This window comes from Danio aesculapii, chromosome 13 (assembly GCF_903798145.1).
Source record: "Danio aesculapii chromosome 13, fDanAes4.1, whole genome shotgun sequence".
In the NCBI taxonomy this organism is placed as follows: Eukaryota; Metazoa; Chordata; class Actinopteri; order Cypriniformes; family Danionidae; genus Danio; species Danio aesculapii.
The window spans coordinates 29,367,467-29,393,806 of record NC_079447.1 but is presented as its reverse complement, the minus strand read 5'-3'; the positions used below and the strand labels follow the sequence as shown (position 1 = coordinate 29,393,806).

General features: G+C 35.6%; 1 protein-coding gene across 1 annotated transcript in view; it reads right to left on the bottom strand.

The window, feature by feature from the left end:
* Window positions 1-25,363, bottom strand: part of prim2 (DNA primase subunit 2) — a 159,461-nt gene extending 134,098 nt beyond the window's left edge. The window contains exons 1-7 of the mRNA XM_056471464.1: window positions 25,342-25,363; window positions 24,830-24,981; window positions 23,973-24,085; window positions 23,525-23,619; window positions 23,206-23,326; window positions 21,648-21,743; window positions 20,452-20,589 (exon numbers count right to left, since the gene is read on the bottom strand). Of these exons, the coding sequence (XP_056327439.1) occupies window positions 20,452-20,589; window positions 21,648-21,743; window positions 23,206-23,326; window positions 23,525-23,619; window positions 23,973-24,085; window positions 24,830-24,974 (708 nt within the window). The 5' untranslated portion in view covers window positions 24,975-24,981; window positions 25,342-25,363. The remainder of the gene's footprint in view (window positions 1-20,451; window positions 20,590-21,647; window positions 21,744-23,205; window positions 23,327-23,524; window positions 23,620-23,972; window positions 24,086-24,829; window positions 24,982-25,341) is intronic.
* Between the last annotated feature and the right edge of the window lie 977 nt (window positions 25,364-26,340).

Genomic DNA, 26,340 nt, shown 5'->3' with positions numbered 1-26,340 from the left:
ACAAACTGGCCCAGCTCTCTGTTCCTAGCTCTGTCTGTCAATGGATCACCAGCTTTCTGACAGATAGACAGCAGCTAGTCAGAATGGGCAAAATCACATCCGACAGCCGCACCATCAGCACTGGTGCCCCCCAGGGATGTGTTCTTTCTCCACTGCTCTTCTCCCTGTACACCAACGACTGCACTGCAAAAGACCCCTCCATCAAACTCATTAAGTTTGCAGACGACACTACTGTTATCGGCCTCATCCAGAACGGTGACGAGTCTGCATACAGACAGGAGGTGGAGCGGCTGGCGTTATGGTGCAGATACAACAACCTGGAGCTGAACACGCTCAAAACAGTGGAGATGATAATGGACTTCAGGAGAAACCCCCCTGCACTCCCCCCACTCACCATCATGAACAGCACTGTGGCTGCAGTAGAGTCATTCAGGTTCCTGGGCACCACCATCTCTCAGGATCTGAAGTGGGACACTCATATAGACTCTATTGTGAAGAAAGCCCAGCAGAGACTGTACTTCCTTCGTCAGCTGAGGAAGTTCAACCTGCCACAGGAGCTGCTCGTACAGTTCTACTCAGCTGTCATCCAATCCATCCTCTGCACTTCAATCACCGTCTGGTTCGGCTCAGCTGCCAAAACCGACCTCCGTAGACTACAGCGAATAGTCCGGACTGCTGAACGAATCACTGACACAACCCTTCCTACACTTCAAGAACTGTACTCTTCCAGAGTGAGTAAAAGGGCTCGCAAAATCACTCTGGACGCCTCACACCCAGCACACTACCTGTTCGAACTGTTACCGTCTGGTCGGCGCTTCAGAGCACCAAGCACAAAAACAGCCAGACACAGGAAAAGTTTCTTTCCTCAGGCTGTCTACCTTATGAACAGTTAAATATCCCCCTACTGTGCAATAAATATGTGCAATACTTTCTCATACGCACTTGTACACAGCACCTTATATCAATATACAATGCAATACTTTCTACATTCGCACTTGTACACAGCACCTTATAACCTGTATATTTACAACAATCTGTACATACAACTCAACATCCAGGTTTCTTGACTAACCGCATCTGTTTAATGTTCATCATTTTTTATTATTATTATTTTATTTTTTTCAGATTTATTTTGTGTTGTCACTTGTCACTTTATGTACACTGGAAGCTTCTGTAGCCAAAACAAATTCCTTGTGTGTGTGAAGCACACTTGGCAATAAAACTGATTCTGATTCTGATTCTGAGAAACATGAGCGTTTCTCATGTGAGATTGCCAACTGTGCAGACGAATATCAAATATTGCAATTTAGAAAAGGTTGGTCAGTTAAATTACACTACCGTAAGTAATGTTTATTAAGCAAGAATTCTCATAATAAACGTCAGAGCTTATCGATACTTCGGTCTTTTATAATGTAGCAACGATACCGATAAAGAACAGATTTTCAGTACCCATCCCTACTCTTCTGTTCCATCAGGAGAAGCTTGCGTTTTGGGCTTGGCTTGGGCTGCCTGATCAGTCTCCTCCAGCACCAGACTTTTTGTTTGTTAAAAAGATTGTTTATTTTAAATTTGATAGATTTTCATTTTGAGAGTTATTTGATTGACGGCATGGACTCTTGTCTATGTTGCAGACTGTCTAGAGCTGGACAGTTTGGTGAGCATGTTTTTTGATATTTGTTTTTTGCACCAGCTGGACAGTTGCAGTAAATGAGAACTGGTTTCGAAAAATGTCACAGTTGCAGATGGTTAATATAGGGGTGTCAAAATTAATTGTTTCTTTGATGCACCGCAATGTAGATGTGGAGAGTTTGGTATCAGTTCATTAGTAGATCATCACTGGTCATTACGTACTGACTTCATTCATCTCATTTGTCGTGGTAGAATAGGCCACGAAGAGTAATTAAATTGCTCAAACTACTTAAAGAGCAGATAACAGTGCACAATTCACTGTATGCAAGTTTGCTGGACAGTCTTTCACTGACACTGAAGTACAGCACAACCAGGAGACAATATTTCACTGCTTGGAAGAAAATGAAAGCTCTGTCTGCCTCTCTTTCTCTCTCACTTCGGAGCTTTGAACTGATGGCATTTTTGTAAGGTAACTTTTCCTCTCCATTATTGCTATTAAAGTCATACTTGTGGATCCTGACACGAGTGTGTCTGCAGAGCGAGTTTTCTCCACAGTGTGTATCATGGATCAGCTGTGATAGCTGCGCAATGTGCACTTTATTACACGCAGAAAGACTGTCACCGTGCATTCTTCAGCATCAGCATCCAGCCCTTTCTGTTGAGTGTGTGAACACAATGAATATTCATAGGGATGTAAGAACATGCTCAACAATGCTAGAAAAGCAAGCAAAATAATGTTTACATTAGTTTATTTGCCATAAATGCCCATGTTGTCTTCTGTGATTGTATTTGAGTTTTGTTTAATACATTCAAAAAGAGTGTTTTCTTTGAGCAGGTAATATTAAAGGTGCAGTAAATATCTGACTGCTTGTATTAAAGAGCAAAATTGTATTACAAATAATATATACTGTATATATATATATATATATATATATATATATATATATATATATATATATATATATATATATATATATATATATATATATATATATACTGTATATATATATATACTGTATATATATATATATATATATATATATATATATATATATATATATATATATATATATATATATATATATATATATAAATTATAATTCAAGAGTTCTTGTGTTGTGAAGAAAAATTATATAATTATGTATGGAAAGCATGGTCACTGCATTGTGATGCAGAGATATTGAATTGAACCAAATTGTTGGCGTGATAATCGCAACCGAACCATGAGACCAGTGTAGGTTTACACCTCCAGGACAAATCCAATCCTTTTAACATGTAAAAACAAGATATCTTTTTTGTGTGTTCAAACACCGTATTGAGTGTAATAGGTGTAATCTAGCCACAGAGGAGCATTGGTATTTAGAAAAAAATGACAGTGAAGAATGATCTTTACTTTAATTTGTGCATGGTTTATCATCAAGGTTTATGCTAATTGCTTGCCTGTTCCAGCCTCCTGTCCTCAAATTCGAACCTGATGACATTGGTGCCAAAGCCCAGGAGAATTGAGGGATGTGTGACTAGAGGGTGTTCACTGCTAAGGGGGAATCATGCGGTTGAAGAAGTCAAGCTGCAAGAAGGACTGAGTGACACAGAGAGCAAGCTAATTTTGTTCTATTGTTTGTGTTAATCTGTTATATTGCGATCATATCTGCAGATTTTTAAATTGTAAAAGTAAACGCAGCTTAGTTTACCACAAATATGACTTTTAAAACTAAATCTAAATTGGATGAAATGGACTCATTCTAATTTCTTTGACACTTTAATAAAAGTTTTAAAAGGCAACATTTATTTAGTTTTTTGTAACATTACAAATACTGTCAATTTTTAAGATCTTAGTTTGTCAAAAAATACTTTAAAGGGATAATTCACCCAAAATAAATGAAAATTCTGTCATTATTATTCACCCTCATGTCATTCTAAACCCCTGAGACCATGGCTAACCAATGAAGGCATATGGTCTGTTTTGAGAATGATTTTTGGTATTTTCCTGAACGCATCAAGAACTTGATTTCCCGGATGCATCAGAATGCATCATTTACCATCAATGGAGTTTTCCGATTTCATCCAAAATATCTTAATTTGTGTTTTGAAGATGAGGTCTCGGGTTTTTAGACATTAGTGCTTGTAATGGCAGAATCTTGGTAATTTCAGGTAAATTTGGGTAAACTATCACTTTAAAGCTGGGGTTTCAAACTGCTGCCCTTTTGACGGCCATTTGAGGCCACCCTCCTCCTCCTTCCGGCCTGCAACAGACGTCAAAAATCTATGAGATTCGGCCCAGCAGAACACATATTTATGAATCACCTTCATTGTTGTGCAATCGCAAATAGCCACTTGTGGTGTTTATTTGGGTTACTTTCAGTTTCTCTCAGCGTGTGGTGCAGAGTAACGCACATGCAGATTATTTCTGGAGCTGATTTTTACTAAAGCTATATTTTTGTAAATATTCAATGGTCATTTGATTATAATCAGATTTATACCGTGTGTATTTTGTTGCACAAGCACATCTTCATGGCTTACACGTTATGCTGATGGTGTAAATATTTTGCTAATATTAGATTCAAATGGTCTCATTAATAGATTTTCCTCATATACATATTAAGATTTGTATTAAAATGTGCATTAGGAAAGTTTTACTGCTGGCTGTACTGAACATGGTAAAATAAATGTGAATATATACACATACTTTCCCCTCTTTGTTGTAGTTTTACAAAAATGAAAGATACTGAGAAGAATAATTGCCAGTAAAGTCAATAAAGTTACCCAAACTGCATTCTGCTATCTTATGCTATCTATTAAACTTTTGGTTAAGCAACAATTGATTGGGATGTAATAATAATAACCATAATAATTATTATGCCTATTATTAAATTGTAGTATTTTCATAGCAATTTAAACTACCCCTTTAATATGTACAGCCAGAAACAAAAAGGAGCTTTGACTGCATATACTGCGAGGAAGAATGTCTGAGCACATCAGTTACATCAGGTTTCCACTTTTTTTCATGTGCTTGAATGTTAAAACGGCCCTCCTATGAATTGTCAGTCACTGCTATGGCCCCCGCCAATTTGAGCTTGAGACCCCCGTTTTAAAGTAACAGAATCACTTAATTTTTTACATTTTATAAAAATACTTTAATGCATGAAGTGAAACAAACTGTGCAAGAAGCAGTGTTCCATTCAGACCCATGGTTATTCATTTATTTTGTTTTTATTTTTTGCTCTTTCAAAGTGCCGCAGCCAATGACTTTATGAATGGACCGGAATGGCTTAATGGACCGGAGAACAATACTTAACATAACATAGTTAACATTCAAAGCCCATACAAACACCCACCCTGCATTTCCAATGCATTCAATGTCTTTTGTGCATGCATAGTCACATATTTGTGCACGGTACTACTGATGCTGATTTGCACTGAAGGTTACATTCAAAATCATTAAAATGCATTCATCAATCCATTAACGGTCCTGCTATAATTTACTGCTTAATGCTCTAGCAGACAGCATTATCACATAGCTGCATATATCGTTAATTTATGTTCATTTACAAGCCAACTGATTAATTTCCGTGGGGGAATTTCATTTAAATACTTCACTTAATTAAGATACAGTTAAATATTGGTCTATTCAGAGTGAAACAGATCCTCATGACTCAATGGAGCGAAATGTTTTGCAAAAAAAAAAAAGCCAATCCAAGCAATCCCCGAGCTTTGTTGACTCAAGTTGTTATCAGAGTCGCTCCGCATTGATCAGATAATGAAGCGAGGAATGAATCAGCCCTTCGTCTGGACACACAACAGCCATGCTCGCCCATTAATCACCCAAGAGGACAAGGGGAAAAATAAACCTTCAACTGTTTGAGATGGCCTTTCAGTTACGGAAGGACCCGGCATGATTGAGAGTTTGCCATTGCCATGTTCTTCAGCATGTGTCCATCCATCCATCGGCACCTCCACAGCTCTGGCTGCACACATCAGCTACAGCCAAATGCCTGAAATTGGGCTCTAGACTGACAGCTTCAATTGAATTGTTGGCAGGCAGAGTGGAAGTGCTTGTGTTTTTTCGACTCTACCTTGGTGACACTCAATTAGGTCAAGCTTTACTTTCTAAAAGTGGTTGATGCCTAGCGACAAGGCAATATTTCTCAACCCAGTGATAAAAGGAAACATTTCACAAAAATAAACTGAAGAACCTCTTGTGTGGGAAAAAAAAAAAACTGATGATTTTTTTTAAAGCCATATACAAGCTTATCACCTCAATTGAGCTCCTACCTACAGTACACACAATTGTTAGAAATGCACTGCAGTTATTTTTATTTGTTTTTTGTTTTGCTTTGTTTTGTTTCGGTTGATAGTTGAAAGAGAAAATGATAAAAAAAAGTAGATCTAATTAAGTTGGGTGACCATTGTTGGGTGATCATTAGAAAACACAATAGGATTGTATTAAAAAATTTGAAAAAGCTTAGTTAAATTTGTTAAAAGCCTTGGAGTAACGATTGATGACCAACTAAACTTCTCTGACCACATTTCTAGAACTGCTCGATCTTGCAGATTCGCACTCTAAAACATCAGAAAGGTCTGACCCTTCATATCTGAACATGCAGCTCAACTTACTGTTCAAGCTCTTGTTCTCTCCAAACTGGATTATTGCAACTCTCTACTAGCCGGGCTTCCAGCTAACTCTATCAAACCTCTTCAGCTGCTTCAGAACGCAGCAGCACGAGTGGTCTTTGATGAACCCAAAAGAGCACATGTCACTCCACTACTCACCTGTTTGCACTGGCTGCCAGTTGCTGCTCGCATCAAATTCAAAGCTCTGATGTTTGCTTACAAAGCGACCTCTGGCTTTGCTCCTTATCTGCTCTCACTTCTGCAGATTTATGTGCCCTCCAGAAACATGCGTTCTGTGAATGAACGTTGCCTCGTTGTTCCATCCCTAAGAGGAAAGAAATCACTTTCCCGAACTCTCACATTCAATCTGCCCAGTTGGTGGAATGAACTCCCTAACTACATCAGAACGGCAGAGTCACTTGCTGTCTTCAAGAAACGACTACAAACTCAACTATTTAGTCTCCACTTTCCTTCCTAATCTGTAACTGCCTCTCTGGCTATACCACTAACTGTACTCTCTCTCAACAAAAAAAAAAAACTAATGCTTTGCTTCTTAGATTTTACACACCTGAAACTTGTCTATAGCACTTGTTCACTGCTGCTCTTATAGTTGTGTAAATTGCTTCCTTGTCCTCATTTGTAAGTCGCTTTGAATAAAAGCGTCTGCTAAATGACTAAATGTAAATGTATTAATGTTAATTAAATGTATTTATTAACATGAACAAATAACGAACAATACATTAACTACAGTTTATCTTTTTAAATGTTGGTTAATGGAAATAAAGCTCTTCAGTGTTACATTATGTTAATCCATGGTGCATTAACTAGTGTTAACAAGCATGAACTATGATTAATAGACGCTACACGTGTATTGTTTGTTATCAGTTCATTATAGTAAATACATTAAAGAGCCCCTATCATGGGTTTTTGAAAATGACCTTCCATGCAGTGTGTAACAGCTTTAAGTGAATGAAAACATCCAGCTGAGGTTAAAATCTGAAAGTGCACCTTCTTTAAAAATATAGATATTTTTTTAATAAAAGATTTGGCTCAGAGTCATTTCAATGAATTATCATTCGTCTGGATCTTTTGCCTGTTTGTATTGACGTCAACACGAAACAATACCAGATATGAAGTGCCGGATCCGATAAAACATGAACGCGCCCTTTAAACGCTAAGAGAGTGGTGGTGTGTGTGGGACTGATCATGACTGAAGATGAGCGAACGTTCTGGTGATAATTGCAATGATCTACCCTGCAATGAGAGATTCACCAGCCGTTTGTAAAAGGAAAGATCAGAAGAGACTATTGATGTATGAGCTTGACAAAAAACTTTATACACAGTTCATGGATCAGTTTCTTCCTCCATTTCACAAGTTTAAGTAAGTGTGGATAAAATGGTTGCCTCCTTGTTTTCTCTAGCTTGCAAAATACACATTTAATAGTGTTTTGTTACTTGTAATCACTCTATGCGGCTTGTACTGTATCTGGATAACTCTTTATATTCACATATTGCTTCTAAAGCTACGTTGAAAACACGACACATGCCACTTTCTTTATGGATTTAAATGCACTTGTGAGTTCGTGATCCTCTGCCGTTTGTCGTTGACATGGTTAGCGTGAGCTGATCCTACACACGTGCGGTGGTCAAGTTTCAAAATAGTTCAGTTTTTGCAACTGTGTGGATTAATACTGAATGCGTGTCGTTGTATTTACTTGTGGTTAAGAGCTATATGCTGGTGTTTAATTGCACTACTTTAATGCATTGGGGTCACACATATCAGAATCAGAAAGAGCTTTATTGCCAGGTATGTTCACACATACGAGAAATTTGTTTTCGTGACAGAGCTTCTACAGTCCAACAGGATAACAGAGACAGGACAAAAAACAGATAATAAATATATTTTAAAAAATAGAAGTAGGTAGTGAGTGTAAATATACAGATTGACTATACAGACTATACATATATATTGAATATACAGATATACTCTGCACTCTGGCTACTTCAACAATGCTGATAAGCCGTGGTGGGAGTTTCTCTCTGCCTTGCGCTGAATACAGTCGACCAATTGCCACAGACTGAGCCATCGAGTCAATCGGCGCAGATTAGCATTGTGCTAAAGAGGGGTTTGGAAACAAATGAATCGCTAAACAAATTGTATGTTGGGAGTCGTTGGGATAATTAGGTGAAAATAAATGCATATTGTAAGACAATGAAAGTGTTTTTTGACCTTGCATGCATATCAGACTGTTATTGGAGACCCCCAAAACCAAACCTTTTTTAATGCCTAATAAGGGTTCTTAAACTAATGAAACACTATTGTAAAGTGTGACCTAATTAGCAAATAGTTTTGTGCAATTTCTTTATTAATTTCTGTTGTTATTATTTTTTTAATATACAACTTTTTACTGTCATTTCTGATTTATGCTTCTTCGCTGAATACAAGTGTAGATTTAAAAAAATAAATAAATAAATAAAAAAAGGTGGGGGAAAAAAAAATGCTGACCCAAAACGTTTGAACAGCAGTGTATTTACAGCAGACACAGCATCTCACAAGAGAGTCTGAGAGATTAATGAGGAAAAAATAAAGATGGAGAAGGGGGAAAAAGTTCCATGATGACAGAACAGGATTCATTCAGCGGTTTTCAGTATGCATGGGTAAGATTCCTTTGTTTCACAAACATAAAAATGTCAATTCTTCAGGGGAAAAAGGATGTTTCAGAACTTGATTCCTTTCCAAAGTATTTAAACAGAATTAATTAAATGTGTTATTTTGCGCCAAATTAATTAAAGTAATAACTCTCAGAAGAACAGAAAAACCCAACTTTCAAATATCTAAAAGTCTTGTCAAAGCTTCCCTCTCGTGCACATCTAACAATAAAAGATTTATGCAAGCTCCAAATTGGCAGTGTCTATTTTTAAGATTTCCAGTGAAACTTCCAACTGTTTCAGTAAAATGTAGACTGTTCTTTCAGCAAAGTTTAGTTTAGAAGTCAAAACCCTCGCAAAAAATGGTAAACATGGATCAGACAGCACAGTAAGGGCTTTAATAATATTTTTAGATTCATAATTAGAACTAGCAGAGTTTGAGAAAACATTTCAGTGTTCTTTTAACTTCAGCAAACTCATTTAGAGATAAAAACATCAACTCTACATAAAACTACAACTAATTGGCAAATGTTTTCTAGAGTACAGGGCCCAGATTTGAAACTTTTTAGTGAAGGAAAACTTACAGAGCCCCTATTATACATTATAAAAAGTCATAGTTTGGTTTTAGGGGTCCACAACAACAGGCTGACAAGCATGCAAAGTCAAAAAAGACTTTCATTGTCTAATAATATGCATTTATTTTCCCCTAATTATCCCAATGAACGCCATATGATCTATTAAGCCATTCATTTTTCCAAACCCATCCTTTATGTAACACTAATTTGAAGGTGAAGGTCTGCATCAGGTCCGATGATTGGTGATTGCTGTTATGATTGGTGTACAGCATTCAGCACGATTTGGAAACACCCATTACAGCTCATAAAGATTGTGTTGAAGCATCAAGCAGGCATGGTGCAGAGTAAATGTGTGAGCAGGAATTAAATCAATGCAGTTACACCAGCATATTGCTCTGTTAACCATAATTCCAAGCAGTATTAAATAATCGACACGGCTGCAAAAGTTGAACTATTTTGAACATCGATCACGCGTAGCACGCAAGCTTGGATGGCGCTAATCAAACTATTGAAAGGGAAAGGAAAGCAGTGAACAGCTGATGGTGGCCAAGCAATGTCAGGCACAATGAGATCACAAGCTCAGAACCGCACTTAAACAAGGGATTCTGGAAAAGGTTAAGTTTTAAATGTACTGTATTTCAGAATCGTTGCAAGCAGACAGTGGGTGAACACGAAGCAGAATCGGACTGGTGAAGGATAAAACAGTCCCACATGTACTCTGACCCAATGTGACCCACTAAACCAAGGTTGGCCGTAAATGAGCATCTGCAAGACTAGTTATGGTAGTGCTCTTTACACATCAACTGCTAATACAACCAATTTAGAATGCTAAAATTTCTCTAATGACAAAGGCGAAGAATGAGATGGAGCCTTGTAAATGTTCAGTTGTAAACTGTATATGAATAACTGTTAGCAAAAAGAGAGTAAAGAAATCTGAACTACTTAAATAGACAAATCTTAAGATGCATTTACTCCAACACGTATTTGTAGCAAAACAGCATTTTTAAAGCAAAACACTCTTGATCCAGACTGGCATTTTTCATTCATTCATTCATTTTCTTGTCAGCTTAGTCCCTTTAATAATCCGGGGTCGCCACAGCGGAATGAACCGCCAACTTATCCAGCATATGTTTTACGCAGCGGATGCCCTTCCAGCTGCAACCAATCACTGGGAAAACTGGCATTTTTACTTCACAAAAATTATCTCCATCCACACTACACTGACTAAATTGCATTATACGTAATGGGAATGATATGCAACAATCTAGAAGACCAGTCAGCGATTATGGATAGCTGCACCTCCACTTTAAAATGTTTGCATTTCCTTTAGTCTATAACAAAATAGAACACCAGCGTTTTCCAATTAAAACAGGGTCTTTAATGTGTTCAAAATGCTTCATTTTTGGGGCAGAAGATGCTGGATTAATGTAAAATTTATATTTTAAAACTAAAATGTACTAGTGTAAACAACACATTATTGCCCGCTAAAAAGCATATAAAACAGGAATCATGTGAACAGTGTAAAAGTGGAGAACACTGACGCTTTAAACCAAACCTCATTACCAGTGCGACAGAAAAAGAATTAGTGAGTTGGGGAAGCCTTTAACATGCTTTATAAGGCTCTGGCTAATAATAATATCCGTCAATGGACAGTCTCATTATATTAGAGGTCTTATTTTCAAAAAGTGTTGAATATTTGCAGAGCGGGTTGCTTCATCCATGATGACTTTTGAACAACGAGGGAATTACACTGACTTTGATGGAAATAGCGTTTTAAATGTCGACCCATAAGCCGCAGCTCAGCTTTGATTAAGAATGGATCCCCATGTCAGACGTTCTGTTTGTTCGTCATGGACACAATTAACTCTACATGACTACCTTTGTGTTTCAGCTCATTCTGCTGGCTGGTGACCGCTCTTTTGAAAACCGAACACGATGAATGGCTTTTAAATCATAATTGGCAAGTTGCAGTTTGCCTGCCAAAGGAACCTTTGAAACTTTCAGGCAAAACTAAGTTTCAGCTGAGTTTAAGCAATTTTGTTAGGCGGTCGATGAAACGTGGTGAATAAGCACTGAAATTGCACAATCCAGACACAAATCAGCATTATTAAGAGAGATATTTATAGACTATGAAATTTATTGGATCGGTAGAGAAAAGAAAAACTATAAATATTCTGAAAAACAAGTCGCACTTGATTATAAGTTGGTATTTGGCTCATCATTTCAATAAAATCTCAAACAGTAAGCTATTAGGCTATATTTTAGTGACAAATCAACAGCAAAAAGATCATAAAATGTATCATTTACATAAAAATAAACAGATTTGAAAGACAAAAATTAATCATGTTGCACAACTTATTTTCTTCAACCTTAAAATACCTCTTTTTCACAGTATAATAATAAAAATATTAATAATAATAATAATTCCTTACATTTATATAGCGTTTTCTGGACACTCAAAGCGCTTTACACATAGGGGGGAATCTCCTCATCCACCACCAGTGTGCAGCATCCACCTGGATGACGCGACGGCAGCCATTTTGCGCCAGACCGCACACCACACACCAGCTGGTGGAAAGGAGACAGAGTGATTAAGCCAATTATGATATGGTGAGGGTTAGGAGGCCATGATGGACAGAGGCTAGTGGGCAGATTTGACCAGGATGCCGGGGTTAAACCCATACTCTTTTTCGAAGGACATCCTGGGGTTTTTCGAGGTCAGGACCTCGGTTTAACGTCTCATCCGAAAGACGGCGCTCACTGAGCAGGGTGTAACTGCATCACTATACTGGGGCATTAGGACCCACACAGACCGCAGGTTGGGCACCCTCTGCTGGCCTCACTAACACCACTTCCGGCAGCAACCTAGCTTTCCCATGTGGTCTCCCATCCAGGTACTGACCGTAGCTTCAGTGGGCGACCATGTGAGAGTTGCAGAGAGCTAGCTGCTAGCATATCTTGCACAATACTGTTCTTTCTTCTGTAAAAGTACTTGTATAAATTGTAGATAGCAGCTTAAAGACGACTCTCATATGCAGAATAAAGTCACATGCATTGCTGGAGTGTGATTTTTTTAAAATGTAAAAATCTTGATGGGTTTGTGGGTTTTGTCTATCCAAACTGATCTTTATTTTGCATTTTTTCATGGATTCAAGTCAGGTGACTGGCTGGACCATTCTACAGCTTGATTTTCTTACTTGCTTAGCTGTTTTGGATCATTGTCTTGCTGAAATGTCCACTCTGGTTTCATCTTCATCATCCTGCTAATGTAGATGTTGGACTAAAGCAGCTAATATTAATTTACAATGAGGAAGGGCAGAGGTGTTACTGAAGAACTACTGCAAGATTTCAGCTGCTGTCTGAGCTTTCACTGCTTTTCTACACCTCTCTTTCTTCATGTGTGTGTGTTTCTTCATACTTTTTTGATTTAATTACACGTAACATAATTTGTCAACTAATTAGATTTGTTTTCTTTTCATATATGCATTTCTTTGATTGTTGTCAACATCTGGTAAACATTTTAAGTCAACAACATCTTTAGAAATATAGGTGCGTCCCAAATCGCATACTTATGCACTATTCTACAGCACTTTATCTGTTCTGTTCTGTTTGATTTTATTAATCTCCAAAGGGAAATTCACATGTCACAGCAGAGGTCTCCAAACTAAAAATAAATAAGTTACATATATAAAAACAATAATAAAATTACATTTCTTACTGCACACCTTAGTTCCAAAAACAACGAGTAAACACTTGTCCATATCTATTATCTAATTCAGTTCAGCACAATTTCATCTGGTATGACTTTGGTTATACAATCTGATCCCTGTTGGTAAAAAAGACCTCCTGTATCTTTCTCTGTAACACCGGGGTTGAATTAATCTTGTACTAAAAGAGCTTGCACACGCTTGGACTGTATCAAAAAGGGGATGACTATCATGGTTCATTATACTGACAAATTTGTCCAGCATTCGATCATGTGCAATCTCTTCTATGGCAGGTAGTGCACACCCCACAATAGAACCTGCCCTTTTTATAAGCTTATTTAATTTGTTTTTAATAGTACAAATAGTGCGTTCACACTGAAAACTCTAAAAATAATAAGCACACTTTAATCACCCTGATGATGCACTTATTCAACTGTTGTAAGTGTGGAATGATGGACACTTCACACACTCCACGACCGCAGCTTTGCTCACGTAGTGGAAGGGGCAGAGCTTTTGACAAGTTGTATTACATTATTTATTTTGGATTGTGGAAGCGAAATTCTCCTATGAAAGTGATTATGCCGCCTCCCGATGGTGAATGCGGTTATACTCATAGTAGGTATTATTTGGTACTTTGGTCATTTATTTATCTAATTTGGCAACTGTCAAACGTCATCTGGGAAACGGTTTGTATTTCCACTTCGCAAAAAATAAAACATTTGAGTTCCATTTGGGATGACACTACATTCATAAAATATGCTGTTGAGTGTGTAAGTGCTTAAGTTCATAGTGCATAAGTGCATAGTGTGCCATTTGGGACGCAGCTTTTGCTTTCCGAGAAAAACGGTGACATGTTGAATACTTATTTCTTCCACTGTATGTATTTATGCATGTATATTTATTTACGTAGCATCGTGGTACACTGTATGTCCACACATGTAACGGAATGACGATAAAGCTCAACTTCACTTTCTTTAATTTCTTAATGGCAATGAAGCTAAAAGAAAAGTCAGTCACTCTTGTCACTGAAAACCCCAGGAAAACAATCTAGTCCTGTCAATTTCTACTAAACCAAACACAATTATTTCATTCTCCACTTATAGTAAAATTCCCCTGTAACAGTTGCTGGAAGCTCTACTAAATGTTTTTTCTAAGCTACACTAGGTGACGCCTGGTAGAGGATTTTCAACCGGCCAATTGATTTCAAACAGTCCCTCTGGAAATGATTCCAAGTATCATAAAAGACTCATTGCGGTCCTGATTTATAGAGTCGACGGTAATATGAAGATTGACACATTTCATTTTCCTCCAGCCTGGCCATCCCGAACACCATCAAAAAGAAAATGTGCAGGCAGCATATGTTTTCATTAGCCAGGATGAATTAATGCGCAGGCTTATGCCGCTTCAATATATTGGCAGGAGGGAGATTGTTGACTAGCCGTGTCTGTTCTGCGCTTCGGTCAGACAAGAGCTTACCGAATAATAATTCAAATGACTTTTCTCCGAGAACGTTCAGCTGAAATAAAACCCATCCCACCAGCTGTCCAACTGCCTGGCAGACTCGCTCTGATGCCTGGCCTTGACGAGACGGCATGCAGATGACAAAATAAATAAAATAAAAAAATCTGCCAAGCTGAAAAATAATATACCACGTTGAGAAGAGCCTTAATTTTACATCATCCATCTATGACAATCATAATATCCAGCGTTTAGGAGTGCCCCAAAACTCAGAAAGGAGCCCAGAAGAAAATAGTTCCTTTAAAACATTCCCAAATAACACAAAAAGAGTTCTCTCCCAGAAGTGTGAGGAAATTTATGCAGAGAGCATGCCAGCACTAAATGCACACAGCCTGTCTCTTCTCTACTTACCAGTGATCAACCGAACACAAACGCTCCCCGGTTTCAATTAAAATACCCAATTAAACCCGAGCTAGGCAGACTAATGTCGTTAAGTAATCGGAGTTCACAACACTGCCCGATTTATTATTGTTCCCTATATCCTGGGCAAATTGTAATTTCTCCAGTTATAAGTGCAATTAAACCTGCTGCCGCATTGTTTACCATCACGCAAACTCTCATCTGAATCTGGGATATTAATGGAGTGTGGATGACAAACAGGCACTATTACCTTAACAGCAAACACATTGTTCTGCAGAATGGATGAAATATTAAATCTGCATTACTTATTTAGTGCAATACTTGACCTCAATGAGATAACGGGTGAATGGGTGCTACAACACCTTGATGGGAAAACAGAGCAGTGTTGATCTTTTAAACTGTTTTACTGCTATAAAGTAAATATATAAATACAACAGGTATTGAAAGAATTCGCTTATGCTTGCCGAATTTCTGAATCCGGTTAATGTGGCAAAATATCACAACTTAAGAGAACTGTTTCCTGCATAAATATATTTTAATTTTATTCCTGTGATTCCAGCATCATTACTCCAGTCTTTAAATACACATCGAAAACATTTAGGGCCATTTTATTTGAGAAACACTCATCATCATCATCATAAACCTAATCATCTTAGACGTGGGCCGGTATAAGATTCTGACAGTATGATAACCTTCGATAAAAATATCCCGGTATCATGGTATTGTGATCACTGCACAATATAAAAGAGTTTAGATGCAAAACGTCTAAATTATATATTTTTGTCTAAAATTAGCATTTTTTTCTCAAACTCCTGTGTGTAGGCTCAGTGATTTTACTTTTATAGTGACGAATAAGCTCTTTTCATTATGTTAAAAGTGAAATAACTGAACTTAAACATAGGAGGCTGAGAAAAATGCTTTATTTAGGAGAACATTTCAGATGGGATTTGGAGGTTTTTGCATGTGAACTCCTAATATGTTCCTTTTAATATCTGGATAAAAAAATATTTATATATTGTATTTTAAGAAACTTTTGCAATAGTAAACATCTCAGGCTAAATAATTAAAACAAGACTTCTGCTATCTTCATTAGCTTCAAAAACACAGATTTCTTAAGACCTTGAAAAAGCATCTTTTGATTTCTTTCTTTTCTTTGGAAATAATCCACAGCACTGTTCAGGTCCAGAGCATGGTTGTACGCAATTTATTTTTCAAATAGATTTCTGAATTGTAGGCTGAGTAGTAGCTTTTGATGTGGAGGTTCCTTAAAAAAAGCATGACAGAAAACTTCAGCAGTTTTAAAACCTTGACTTTTTAAAAATCATGGTAAACCTCAGAAAAGGTTAATGTCCCATGTCTAATAATCATATCCACATAGAAGAAAATTATTAAAAATACTAACAAAGAATCACAAAGCGTCTTTCATGTTTTAGCAAGAAAAAAATAATTTGAGAAAAAAAAAAATGCATGTAGGTCGGCTGATAGGTAGGTACTGTAAGTAGGTAGATAGATATGTAGACAGACAGATAGATGGTCCTAAAAGCTGTAAAAATAAATAAACAAATAGTTTTCAATATTAAATTCCAAGTTCATAACTTCAATTAAATAAGATTAAAAAAATATTAAAATATTTAAAAAATATGATTTAAATCTGAGTGTAGAAAGATGTCATGATACTGATTAAAGAAATATTATTTCACTTGACGTTTGGCCAGAGGAGAAATTAAAATGGTCGTGCCCAACTGAGTCTGGTTTCTCTCAAGGTTTTTTTCTTCACTTTCGCCAATTAGTGAAGTTTTTTCCCTCTCCGCTGTCGCCACTAGCTTGCATGGTTCGGGATCTATAGAGCTGCGCATCGTTGGATTTGCTCTTCAGTGTTTGGACTCTCAGTAGTGATTATTAAACCACACTGAACTGAGCTAAACTGAACTGAACTTAAACACTACAAACTGAACTACACTGTTCCTATTTACTATGACCTTTTATGTGAAGCTGCTTTGACACAATCTACATTGTATAAGCGCTATACAAATAAAGGTGAATTGAATTGAATTAAAAAAAAAATGTATATAAATAAATTTGGGAAAAAGCAAGACTATCGGATGGATGGGTGGATGGATGGATCATTCCTTCAAAACAAAAATACAGCATTTCAAGCACAAAGATGTGAGCCTGTATGATCCCGTGTTTTTTTATTGAATATTTGTGCTTGTGCTGCTGAAAATAAAAACAAGGCGGCGGCAGCAGCAAAGCTCACGCTTCACGTCAAGCATGAAAAGCCTTCAGAGCGGTGTCTGCTGGGAATCTCCTGACACACATTACATTAACATGCGTTATAAATATGATGCAAGGGGTGAAACTCAATGGTAGGAATACAAACACAAACATCATTTTTCAAAGGATAATAGCCTATCGCAGGGAAGCACATTTTGCTACCATTTGTTAGGGTTGTGGGGGAAGAAATGATCAAGTCTTCTACATGGAGGGTACAGCAATCTTGGCAGGAGTAAACAGAAAAGCTCCTTTTGATTTCCTGACCAACAACCCTCCCCGTGACCTCCTCCGTCTCCTAGCTGCCTTTTAATCTCCGTCTGGGGTGGAAATGACCCATGACTTCACAGTGTGCGCCATCAAGCACTTTACTCTAAGCCTCTCCAAACTATCATCTCTGACGCCCACTCTTAAAAAAAAAGCAATCTCATGACAGCTATAACCTCTCCGTGGCATTACCTTTCTAGTCATCCAAGACCACCTTAACGCAGCTTCCCCATCAACTCTAACTGTGAGCCACACGCTCCATTTCTGTTGCTCACAATAGCTGCTCTATGAAGGCTTCAGAAAAAGTAAACCTTTTGATATCTGTCCAGGGATACATGCTAAATGTGGGACCGTGCAGATCTCTGAACTTGAATAAGAATTTCCATATGAAACCATTCCTAGTCTGGTATAAAAGTAACACCCTTTACAATGATGCCTTCCTTCAAAATGACTAGAGATACTAAATAATATTTGACTAGATATTTTTCAAGCAGCTAGTATTTAGCTTAAAGTGACATTTAAAGGCTTGACTATGTTAATTAGGTTAACTAGACAGGTTAGGGTAATTAGGCAAGTTATTGTATAACGATGGTTTGTTCTGTAGACCATCGAAAACAAATAGCTTAAAGGGGCTAATAATTTTGACCTTAAAATAGTTTTTTTTTAATTAAAAACTGCTTTTATTCTAGCTGAAATAAAACAAATAAGACTTTCTCCAGAAGAAAATTTTAATCAGACATACTGTGAACATTTCCTTGCTCTTAAACATCATTTGGGAAATATTTAAAAAAGAAAAGAAAATTCAAAGGGGGGCTAATAATTCTGACTTCAACTGTATATATATGAAGAAGGTGTGTTATTTGCTTTAACACACATTAAAACTATCTACAGCTATCTTCAATTAGAGGCAGCCACTGCAGTTTAATTACCATCCAAACAAAATACAGCTTGATCAACCATTAATCTAAACATTAGCTTGAGCAAATACTGATGTTCATTAGACTGTATAATTCCAAAATATACCTGCAAAATACAAAAAAAAGCAGTAGGTGGTGCTTCTAGAACAGCAGCAATAACTATTTTCTTGGTTCTGAACTAGGTGCGGTGTAGGCTTCGCACAGTTGCATACCCCTTTCCATACCCTGACGCAGATCCTGACACACACCTCTCAAAAATGATGCAATGGTATTGCTGTAAAAGCGGTAACAGCCATTGGAATCTTATTGGCTCGAGACTCCCAGTCTCATTCAATTCCATTTATTTATTCACAAAAAAAACAGCTTGTTATTCTGCTTGATGTTAAAAACATTTATTTTCTTGTTATTATTAATTTCTTATTAAATTTTTTTGTATTCTCACAATTGTTTGTAAAGGAAATAGAATGAACATTTACTGCTGTTTATTCCCCATAGGCAAATGAATTGGAAGTTCTAAAACAATCGATAAGGTCAACAATAGGGTAAACAATAACGTCAGCAGCTGTGATAAGTGTGGGTGGGGTCAAGAACCGTGGGGGCGGGGTGCAAAGTGAGGTCTGGCAGTTAGTAGGGCTACAATAATACAATAATGCCAAGGTTTAGTTTGGTTCACAGTATTGGAGCCATGGTAGTCTAGCTCGGTTTGCTGAGGCAGCATGGCTTGTGCTGAGACAACAGCTATATTAAAAAAAATAGATTTTATTTTGACTTAATAACATCACTAATAAACTTAATAAAAAAAATAAAAACTTAATCTGGCTAAACTACAATGAAATATCCCCATAGTAGATGAGTCAGAAAATATACACATTAGGCTACCACACAATATTATTTCAAACAATCCAAAATCATCATTTTGCTAAATTCTATATTTGACATTGCTTCACAATCTGCTGCTGAAAATAGTAAACTTCACAACAGAACGACGTGATGGATTATCAAACCCAAACTGGCAAACAAGGACAATACTAGAACTGAAACTGGCATTATATTGCATATAAAACAGCTGATGAAGGTGAATGAACTGACCCTATGCACCTGTATGCAACCACTGCTACCAATACTTCAGGAGGATCAGATCATGTCAAGCATTTGTCACTTGCTCATCCTGATATTTTTCACAAATTTAGAAATCGCCAGGTGAGTACACCTGTATAAAATAAGTGCACCTGTATTAATATACATTATAGTGCACCAGTATTCATGTTACAGGTAGGCATAGATACATTTTTTTAAATCTAGATTAATCTCACTGTAATCTTGGAATTAATCTAGATTAAAATGGCTCATTTGAATTCTGCCGAAGGCATTCAGAATGTGTGTGCTACCCGAATAATTACTAAAAGTAAGTCTTTGAGAACGGTTCTACTATGATAATTAGTGATGAAAATAATTTATGTTAAATAATTTATAAAAATATGTGAAATAATATTATATATATTAAGTACCGTACCGTATACCAGTACCGTGGTTTGTACTATAAGCAGCATACCCTGTTTTTTGGGGGTTTGGTTTGAAAATTGCTGTACCTCTAACAACCATTGGATGCAGAAGTATAAATTGAGCTTTAAAGTCTCTGGCATCTATTAATGTTCTGTTTAAACAGTTTATAGTATAAAATTGTTGCAATGCAGGAACAGAGATCATTTTGGAGAAAAAGCCAACTGGATCCGGTTTCTGGCCAGTCAAGTGGTGCATCTCTAAAATTAACATAGCACAGGCCCTATTTATAACATCCATTTCGGTCAGCTGAGATGAACAGCCATGTACAAACGAATCTCAAGTATCACCAATTGTTATGAGAAGGATTGAACATTCTGAAACAATTGCACTGCAACATTTAAGAAACATTACTAAAACTGAAGTTAAAATATCCAAGCTACTTACTGCAAGTGCTTTGGACAATCTTGTGCGGTAGTCATTCAGGACAATGGTGATAATTTCGTGTTGGGGAATGTAAGCACTGCCAGCCAGTAAGTAGACTTTCCTTGTGCGCACTAAATCCAGGGCATCCTGAAATGGGACCTTTAACACACAAAAAAAATTATTTGCTTTATAACATAAATCAAAGACGCAGATGTTTTGATTTATCTAAAGATGTAAGAGTAATGCAGGCTTTCACCATAAATTAGAATGTGTACCATATTTACTCATTTATGAAAGCAGTAAGTCATACATTTGTACCATGATTTACAAGTGACACACTAATTATACAATTCAGTGTAAAATTATTTTGTTTTCATTAAAAAAAAAGTCAGGCATATTTAAAACAAGAATCAATTTAATATTAAATATACAATATTAACAAATTGTCCTTTTAAACCAGGGGTCACCAATCTGTCCTTTTAAACCAGGGGTCACCAATCTATCCTTTTAAACCAGGGGTCACCAATCTCGGTCTTGGAGGGCCGATGTCCCTGCAGGGTTTAGCTCCAACTTGCCTCAACACACCTGCCTGGGTGTTTCAAGTATACCTAGTAAGACTATGATTAGCTTGTTTAGGTGTGTTTGATTAGGGTTGGAGCTAAAATCTGCAGGACACCGGCCCTCCAGGAACAAGTTTGGTGACCCCTGTTCTAAACTTTTATACTTTTCCACCATCTTTAAAGCACTAGGTTTTACCAATTAATATTTTTACCAATTTACCAAGTTTGTAATTACTTGCTTTATTTTAGCTTCATATTTAATTGTATCTATTCTTCAGGAAATATATCTGTAACACTGAGCGATTAACACATTTTTTTTTTTTATTATTAAATAATTGTACCCATTTTTGACATTTTATATTATAAATGTCATCAGAAATGTTAGAAAATTGAATTAAATAAATGAAAAATAAATAAATGAAATAAAAGTTGTCATCTCATCTTTGACCTATTTGCATAAAAATAGTTACAAATTATGAAAGTTTAAAACTATTCACAAGCTGTAAGTAATGTCCATAAATATAATTTCTCTTTCCAGCTTAGACGTTTATCTCATGAATATGCATTCTAAAATACAAATTGCCATAAATCAATTTTACAGCCCTTTGTCAGAAACTTAGCAATCATTTTTTAATTAGAATATCATAAATAACTTACTCTGTAGAACTCATATTCTTCTAGTGTGATTCCACTTAATCCATAACTGGAGTTGATGAGCTTGTCTTTTAGGTTTTTCTTTTCCTCGGCGCTAACCTGTAAAGTGAAATGAAAACAGCAAGTGTGACATTTACTTTTGAGTATCTAGGAGAGGCAGTGAAAGCACAAAGCATGTATCATCACAATTCAAAATGAAAATTTAAATCAAATAGTTATTTCAATCACCATGTAAAAAGGTCATCAAATCTAGAATGTAGCATTTGTTTATTGGTATATAATAACATTTGCACTTATTTAAGCAAGAAAACACAAGCATTCCAGCACAGATTTGAAATCATATCGAACTGTTAAGACAGTAGAACAGAGACATGAACTAAATAATAAGCAATGCTTTAGGTGTAGAATAACTGCCCCCTGCAGGACTGAGAGTGAAGACACATTCAACCTCTGTGCACTTCTAAAACAGCAGTGCTTGTATCGGGCCCTTTCAAATAATAAAAAAACACAAAGACATTTGAATACAAATTGAAATCTATGAATTTCAAATGAAGATTCCCATGTTCAGGACAAAGTATTGCATTAGATAAAAGGATTAAAAGTCTTAGTAAGAAGAAAGGAAATATAATGAATTATTTAAAGGAAAGAAAATACGTCAATGTATTCTCTAAATGTAAATTCATAGGAATCACACAATGAGCTGTATAAACATTTCAACAGGCAAAAATAGCAAAAACACTGATTTTTCACAACCTCCATTTCTTTTTATTTATTAAATAAAACTTATTCTTTGAATTACTTTGCTTCCATAATAATATGCATCCAGATCATTTTCACACAGCAACTTTTTCTTGTTTTTTTTTACTGAGAAGGTCTATAGATGCTTAAAACAAGACACATTTAATTAAAGCTTGCCTGAAAGAAAAGTTTTGCTTCTGTGAAGCTGATCAAAACAAGTTTTTGGCTCAAACTAAAACAAATATTTGCTGAGAGAAGAATAAACTAAATTCTAACAAAAGATTCCTTTTTATGGTGCATTTACTGTTATTTGTTCTTGTTTTAAGCATAAACTCATGAAAGCAAGAATTCATTTCATCGTTGCATTAAATTACTTGATCTAAGTAAACATACAATAATAATATATAGTATTTTGAATGATTAGATATTTGTTTAATCACAAAAATCATTCAATAAATCAGTGTTTAATCCAATGATTTTATGAAGACGTTCTGCTATAACTCAAGATGTTTTTAAGTCTTAAATTGTGAAAGGGATATTTTTCAAACCTTTTTATAACCTGCACAACAATATTGTCAGGTATATACTGAAAAGTTAAAGCATCACATCAGTATTGAATCTGATTAAAAGGAAATAATCAATATAAATCATCTGTATAAAGAAAAACATCTAAACTCAAACTGTGAAAATGGTTACTTGGTTACTGGATTTATAACATATTTATTAAAAGTTACATTTTTAATAGTCACTTTTGTTTGCTTTTTACAGTTTTGCAATAATTAACAAATTCCAAAGTTCCGAAAGGCATTTTTAAAAGCCTTACCGTCTCATACTTCAAATTATTCTTATTCAAAAACTCAGTCTTGTGCTTTGAAGGAAGAATCCCAAACCGGTAACGAAAAAGATCCATTTCCTGTTGGATAAACCATCGCCTGAGGTCCTCCCTAAAGCAAAATGAAAGTATACGATTTATTAAATACATACAAGCGTTTGTTTATACAGTTTTTATTTTAAATATTAAATATTATAAACATACTCAAAGCTCAATTTTCAACACACAAAGACAGATTGGAGTCACTCATAACTATAATAGTTGCCTATTTGAATTAATCAATCTGTACTAGCAGAACCTGAATACTTACGTTTGGCAATAAGCCAAGCGGAGAATAAAATGGGAGATATGGTCTTTTCTTCGTTTCTCATATTCAGATGTTCCTCCTGGAACCTTTCGGTCATCCTGAGTTATTAAAAAAAAGAATATTAAACTAAGATGAAACACACAACACACTGCAATCGTTTAAGATTTATAAAAAAAAAATTAAAAGACGATAAATCTGTGTATATAAAACATGGTGTTGTATGAAAGAGTTACAATGCAGTCAATACAGATTATAAGTTAACATCAAATAACATAACGTAGGTTTTAAAGGAGTAGAAATATTTAAATAATAATAATTCATTGTCATGGAAAGGTTCTGATGCCCACTGTACAGTTACAAAAATGTATGTTCGCCTACAGCACTAGTGCATGGCCCAAAAGTACAGTATAGAAATGTACACATATATTTCTTATGAAGAATGTGTCCTCACCAGTTCTGCCCTGAATGGAAAGTTCAGGCTTGAAAACTCAGCTTCCAGCTTTTTGATGTACTGGTCTGTAGTTTTCACATAGCTCACTCCAAGGTTTTCCACAGTTTTGAGCACTTGGAAAAGCATATAATAAAAACACATTTAACATAGCATTCTTGAATAATCGTAAATAATAAATATACACATTGTTCGCAAATTTTTATACTGGAATTATTAAATGTAATAATGTCGTTCCAATGGGGCTAAAGATTAGCTCAGTAAAAATATATATTTTTTTTAATTCTGGAGTACTGAAGTGTGTGTTTTTTTTTTCAAATAAACAAGAACTTACATGTAGCAATAGCATTATACATTTATGAAATCATTTACATTCACTGATTAAAGGTACAGCTCTCACCCAAAACTGAGTTTTTTGTCATCATTTACTTAACCTTCACTTTTTACAAACCTGTTTGAGTTTCTTATTTCCAGTGAAAACAAAATAAGGGTTATGAAAAATTGACTTCCTTGGTACATTTTTCCTACATTTGTGTCAATGGATAACATTATTTGAACATTCTTCAAATTACCTTCCTTTGTGCTCAACAGATAAACAACTCAACGGTTTAAAACCCTTTCAGAGTGAGTATTTTTTCATTATTGGGTCAACAATCCCTTTAACAAGAAATACCTGATCAGAGACAATATGGTTTAATTAAAAAATTATAAATATATTAAAAGTTATGACTATTTTACAATCATTCACTGATTTTCAGTGCATTATGATAGTTAATAGTTATGACTATTTTACAATCATACACTGATTTTAGTGCATTATAATGGTTAATAAACAGACATGTCATGTGCTGAAGACTCACATTTCAGTCTCTCCACTGCAAAGGTCTCAAACTCGATGAGGGAGATGTTGTCCAGAGGAGGCTGACCATAAAATTGAAGACAGTGATCATACAGATCACTCTGAGAGCTGCTGATCTGCTTCTTCTTTCTGCCTGAAAACTGCATTGTAAACCTACACAACAGGGATAACGTTACGGGGCTAAAGTTTAAGCTTTTAAAAATGCGTTACATCTGAAAATAATCTAGATCCGAATCACATAAAATCATCCACAGATTTGTAGCAATAGTTAAATAACATAAATACGCAGTGCAGCTTTAGTGATAGTTTAATAATGTAACTGGAACAATGCTAAGTTAAGCAGCTAACGCAGTTCATAAATCGCAGGTAATATAAGTTTCTTTATGTCAGCAAAGTCTCCGTGGGTGTTTAACGTTACACACTTAAACATGCTAATAACGTTAACGTTAGGTGTGTTTACAAAAGCTGTATGTATACAGAGTTTTTACACGATACTGTCAGAGAATAACAAACCTGCCTGTCTGTCTCTTCCAGGAGCCTAAATCCCGCCAACGAGCTGACGTTCCAAACAAAGCGCGGGTATATGACGCCACTCACAAAATCCACCAATCGTCTTCAACAAACGTCTGTTTCCGGGGGCTGTCACTGAATCATTTAGAAGACTCGGTTTTTTTGAACAATTCATTTGAAAGAACCGATTCAAACCATTTTTTTGTTCACTGATTTATTGAAATTTATTTTGTTTTATTTACATTGAGATAATTACACAACATTTTGTAACCGACTAAAATAACCAGTTCTTGTTCAATGACATCGATTCGTGACATTACTTTGTCGTGTGTTTCTGACGTTCCAAAAATGCCATAATGTAGGGTATTTTATTAGTAAATTTGTAATAGTAGTATTTTTTATTATGTTATATATTATATAAGTATATTAGATCTAAACATTAATTTACAGCCCGAACGCAATTAACTTTTTTTTAGATTAAACTAAAGTTCAGTTTCCTTTGTTTGTCAATCAAAACATCACAATAAAATTGTAATGCAGAACGAAATTACGTTGCAACAGACCCAACAAGAACATAAAAAACATCACTATACAAACATTATAAAATCCTAACATGATAGACAAGCTTTATAATTTCATAAAAATATAAAAATAGTTATATAAGATATAACCTGATTTAAAAAGAAATCTCAGTAGAGAGTAACTTAATACTAAAATACCTATTTCACCATTTGTTATAATAGTTATAATATTAATAATTTATGCTAGTTTAACTATTTATTGATTTACTATTTTACACTAGCTACACTAAGCTTGTTTTTTTTTTTATATTTCCGTTATTATCATATTAAAGTAACTTTTCACAGCATCCGTCAAACGCTAGGTCCAATATACTACGTCCAATTAATGCCCACTTTCATGTTTACTGCAAACAAATCATTCGGACAAGTTTTGGTAACTGGTTCAAATGATTCATTGAAAATATTCAACTCAAAAAAACGC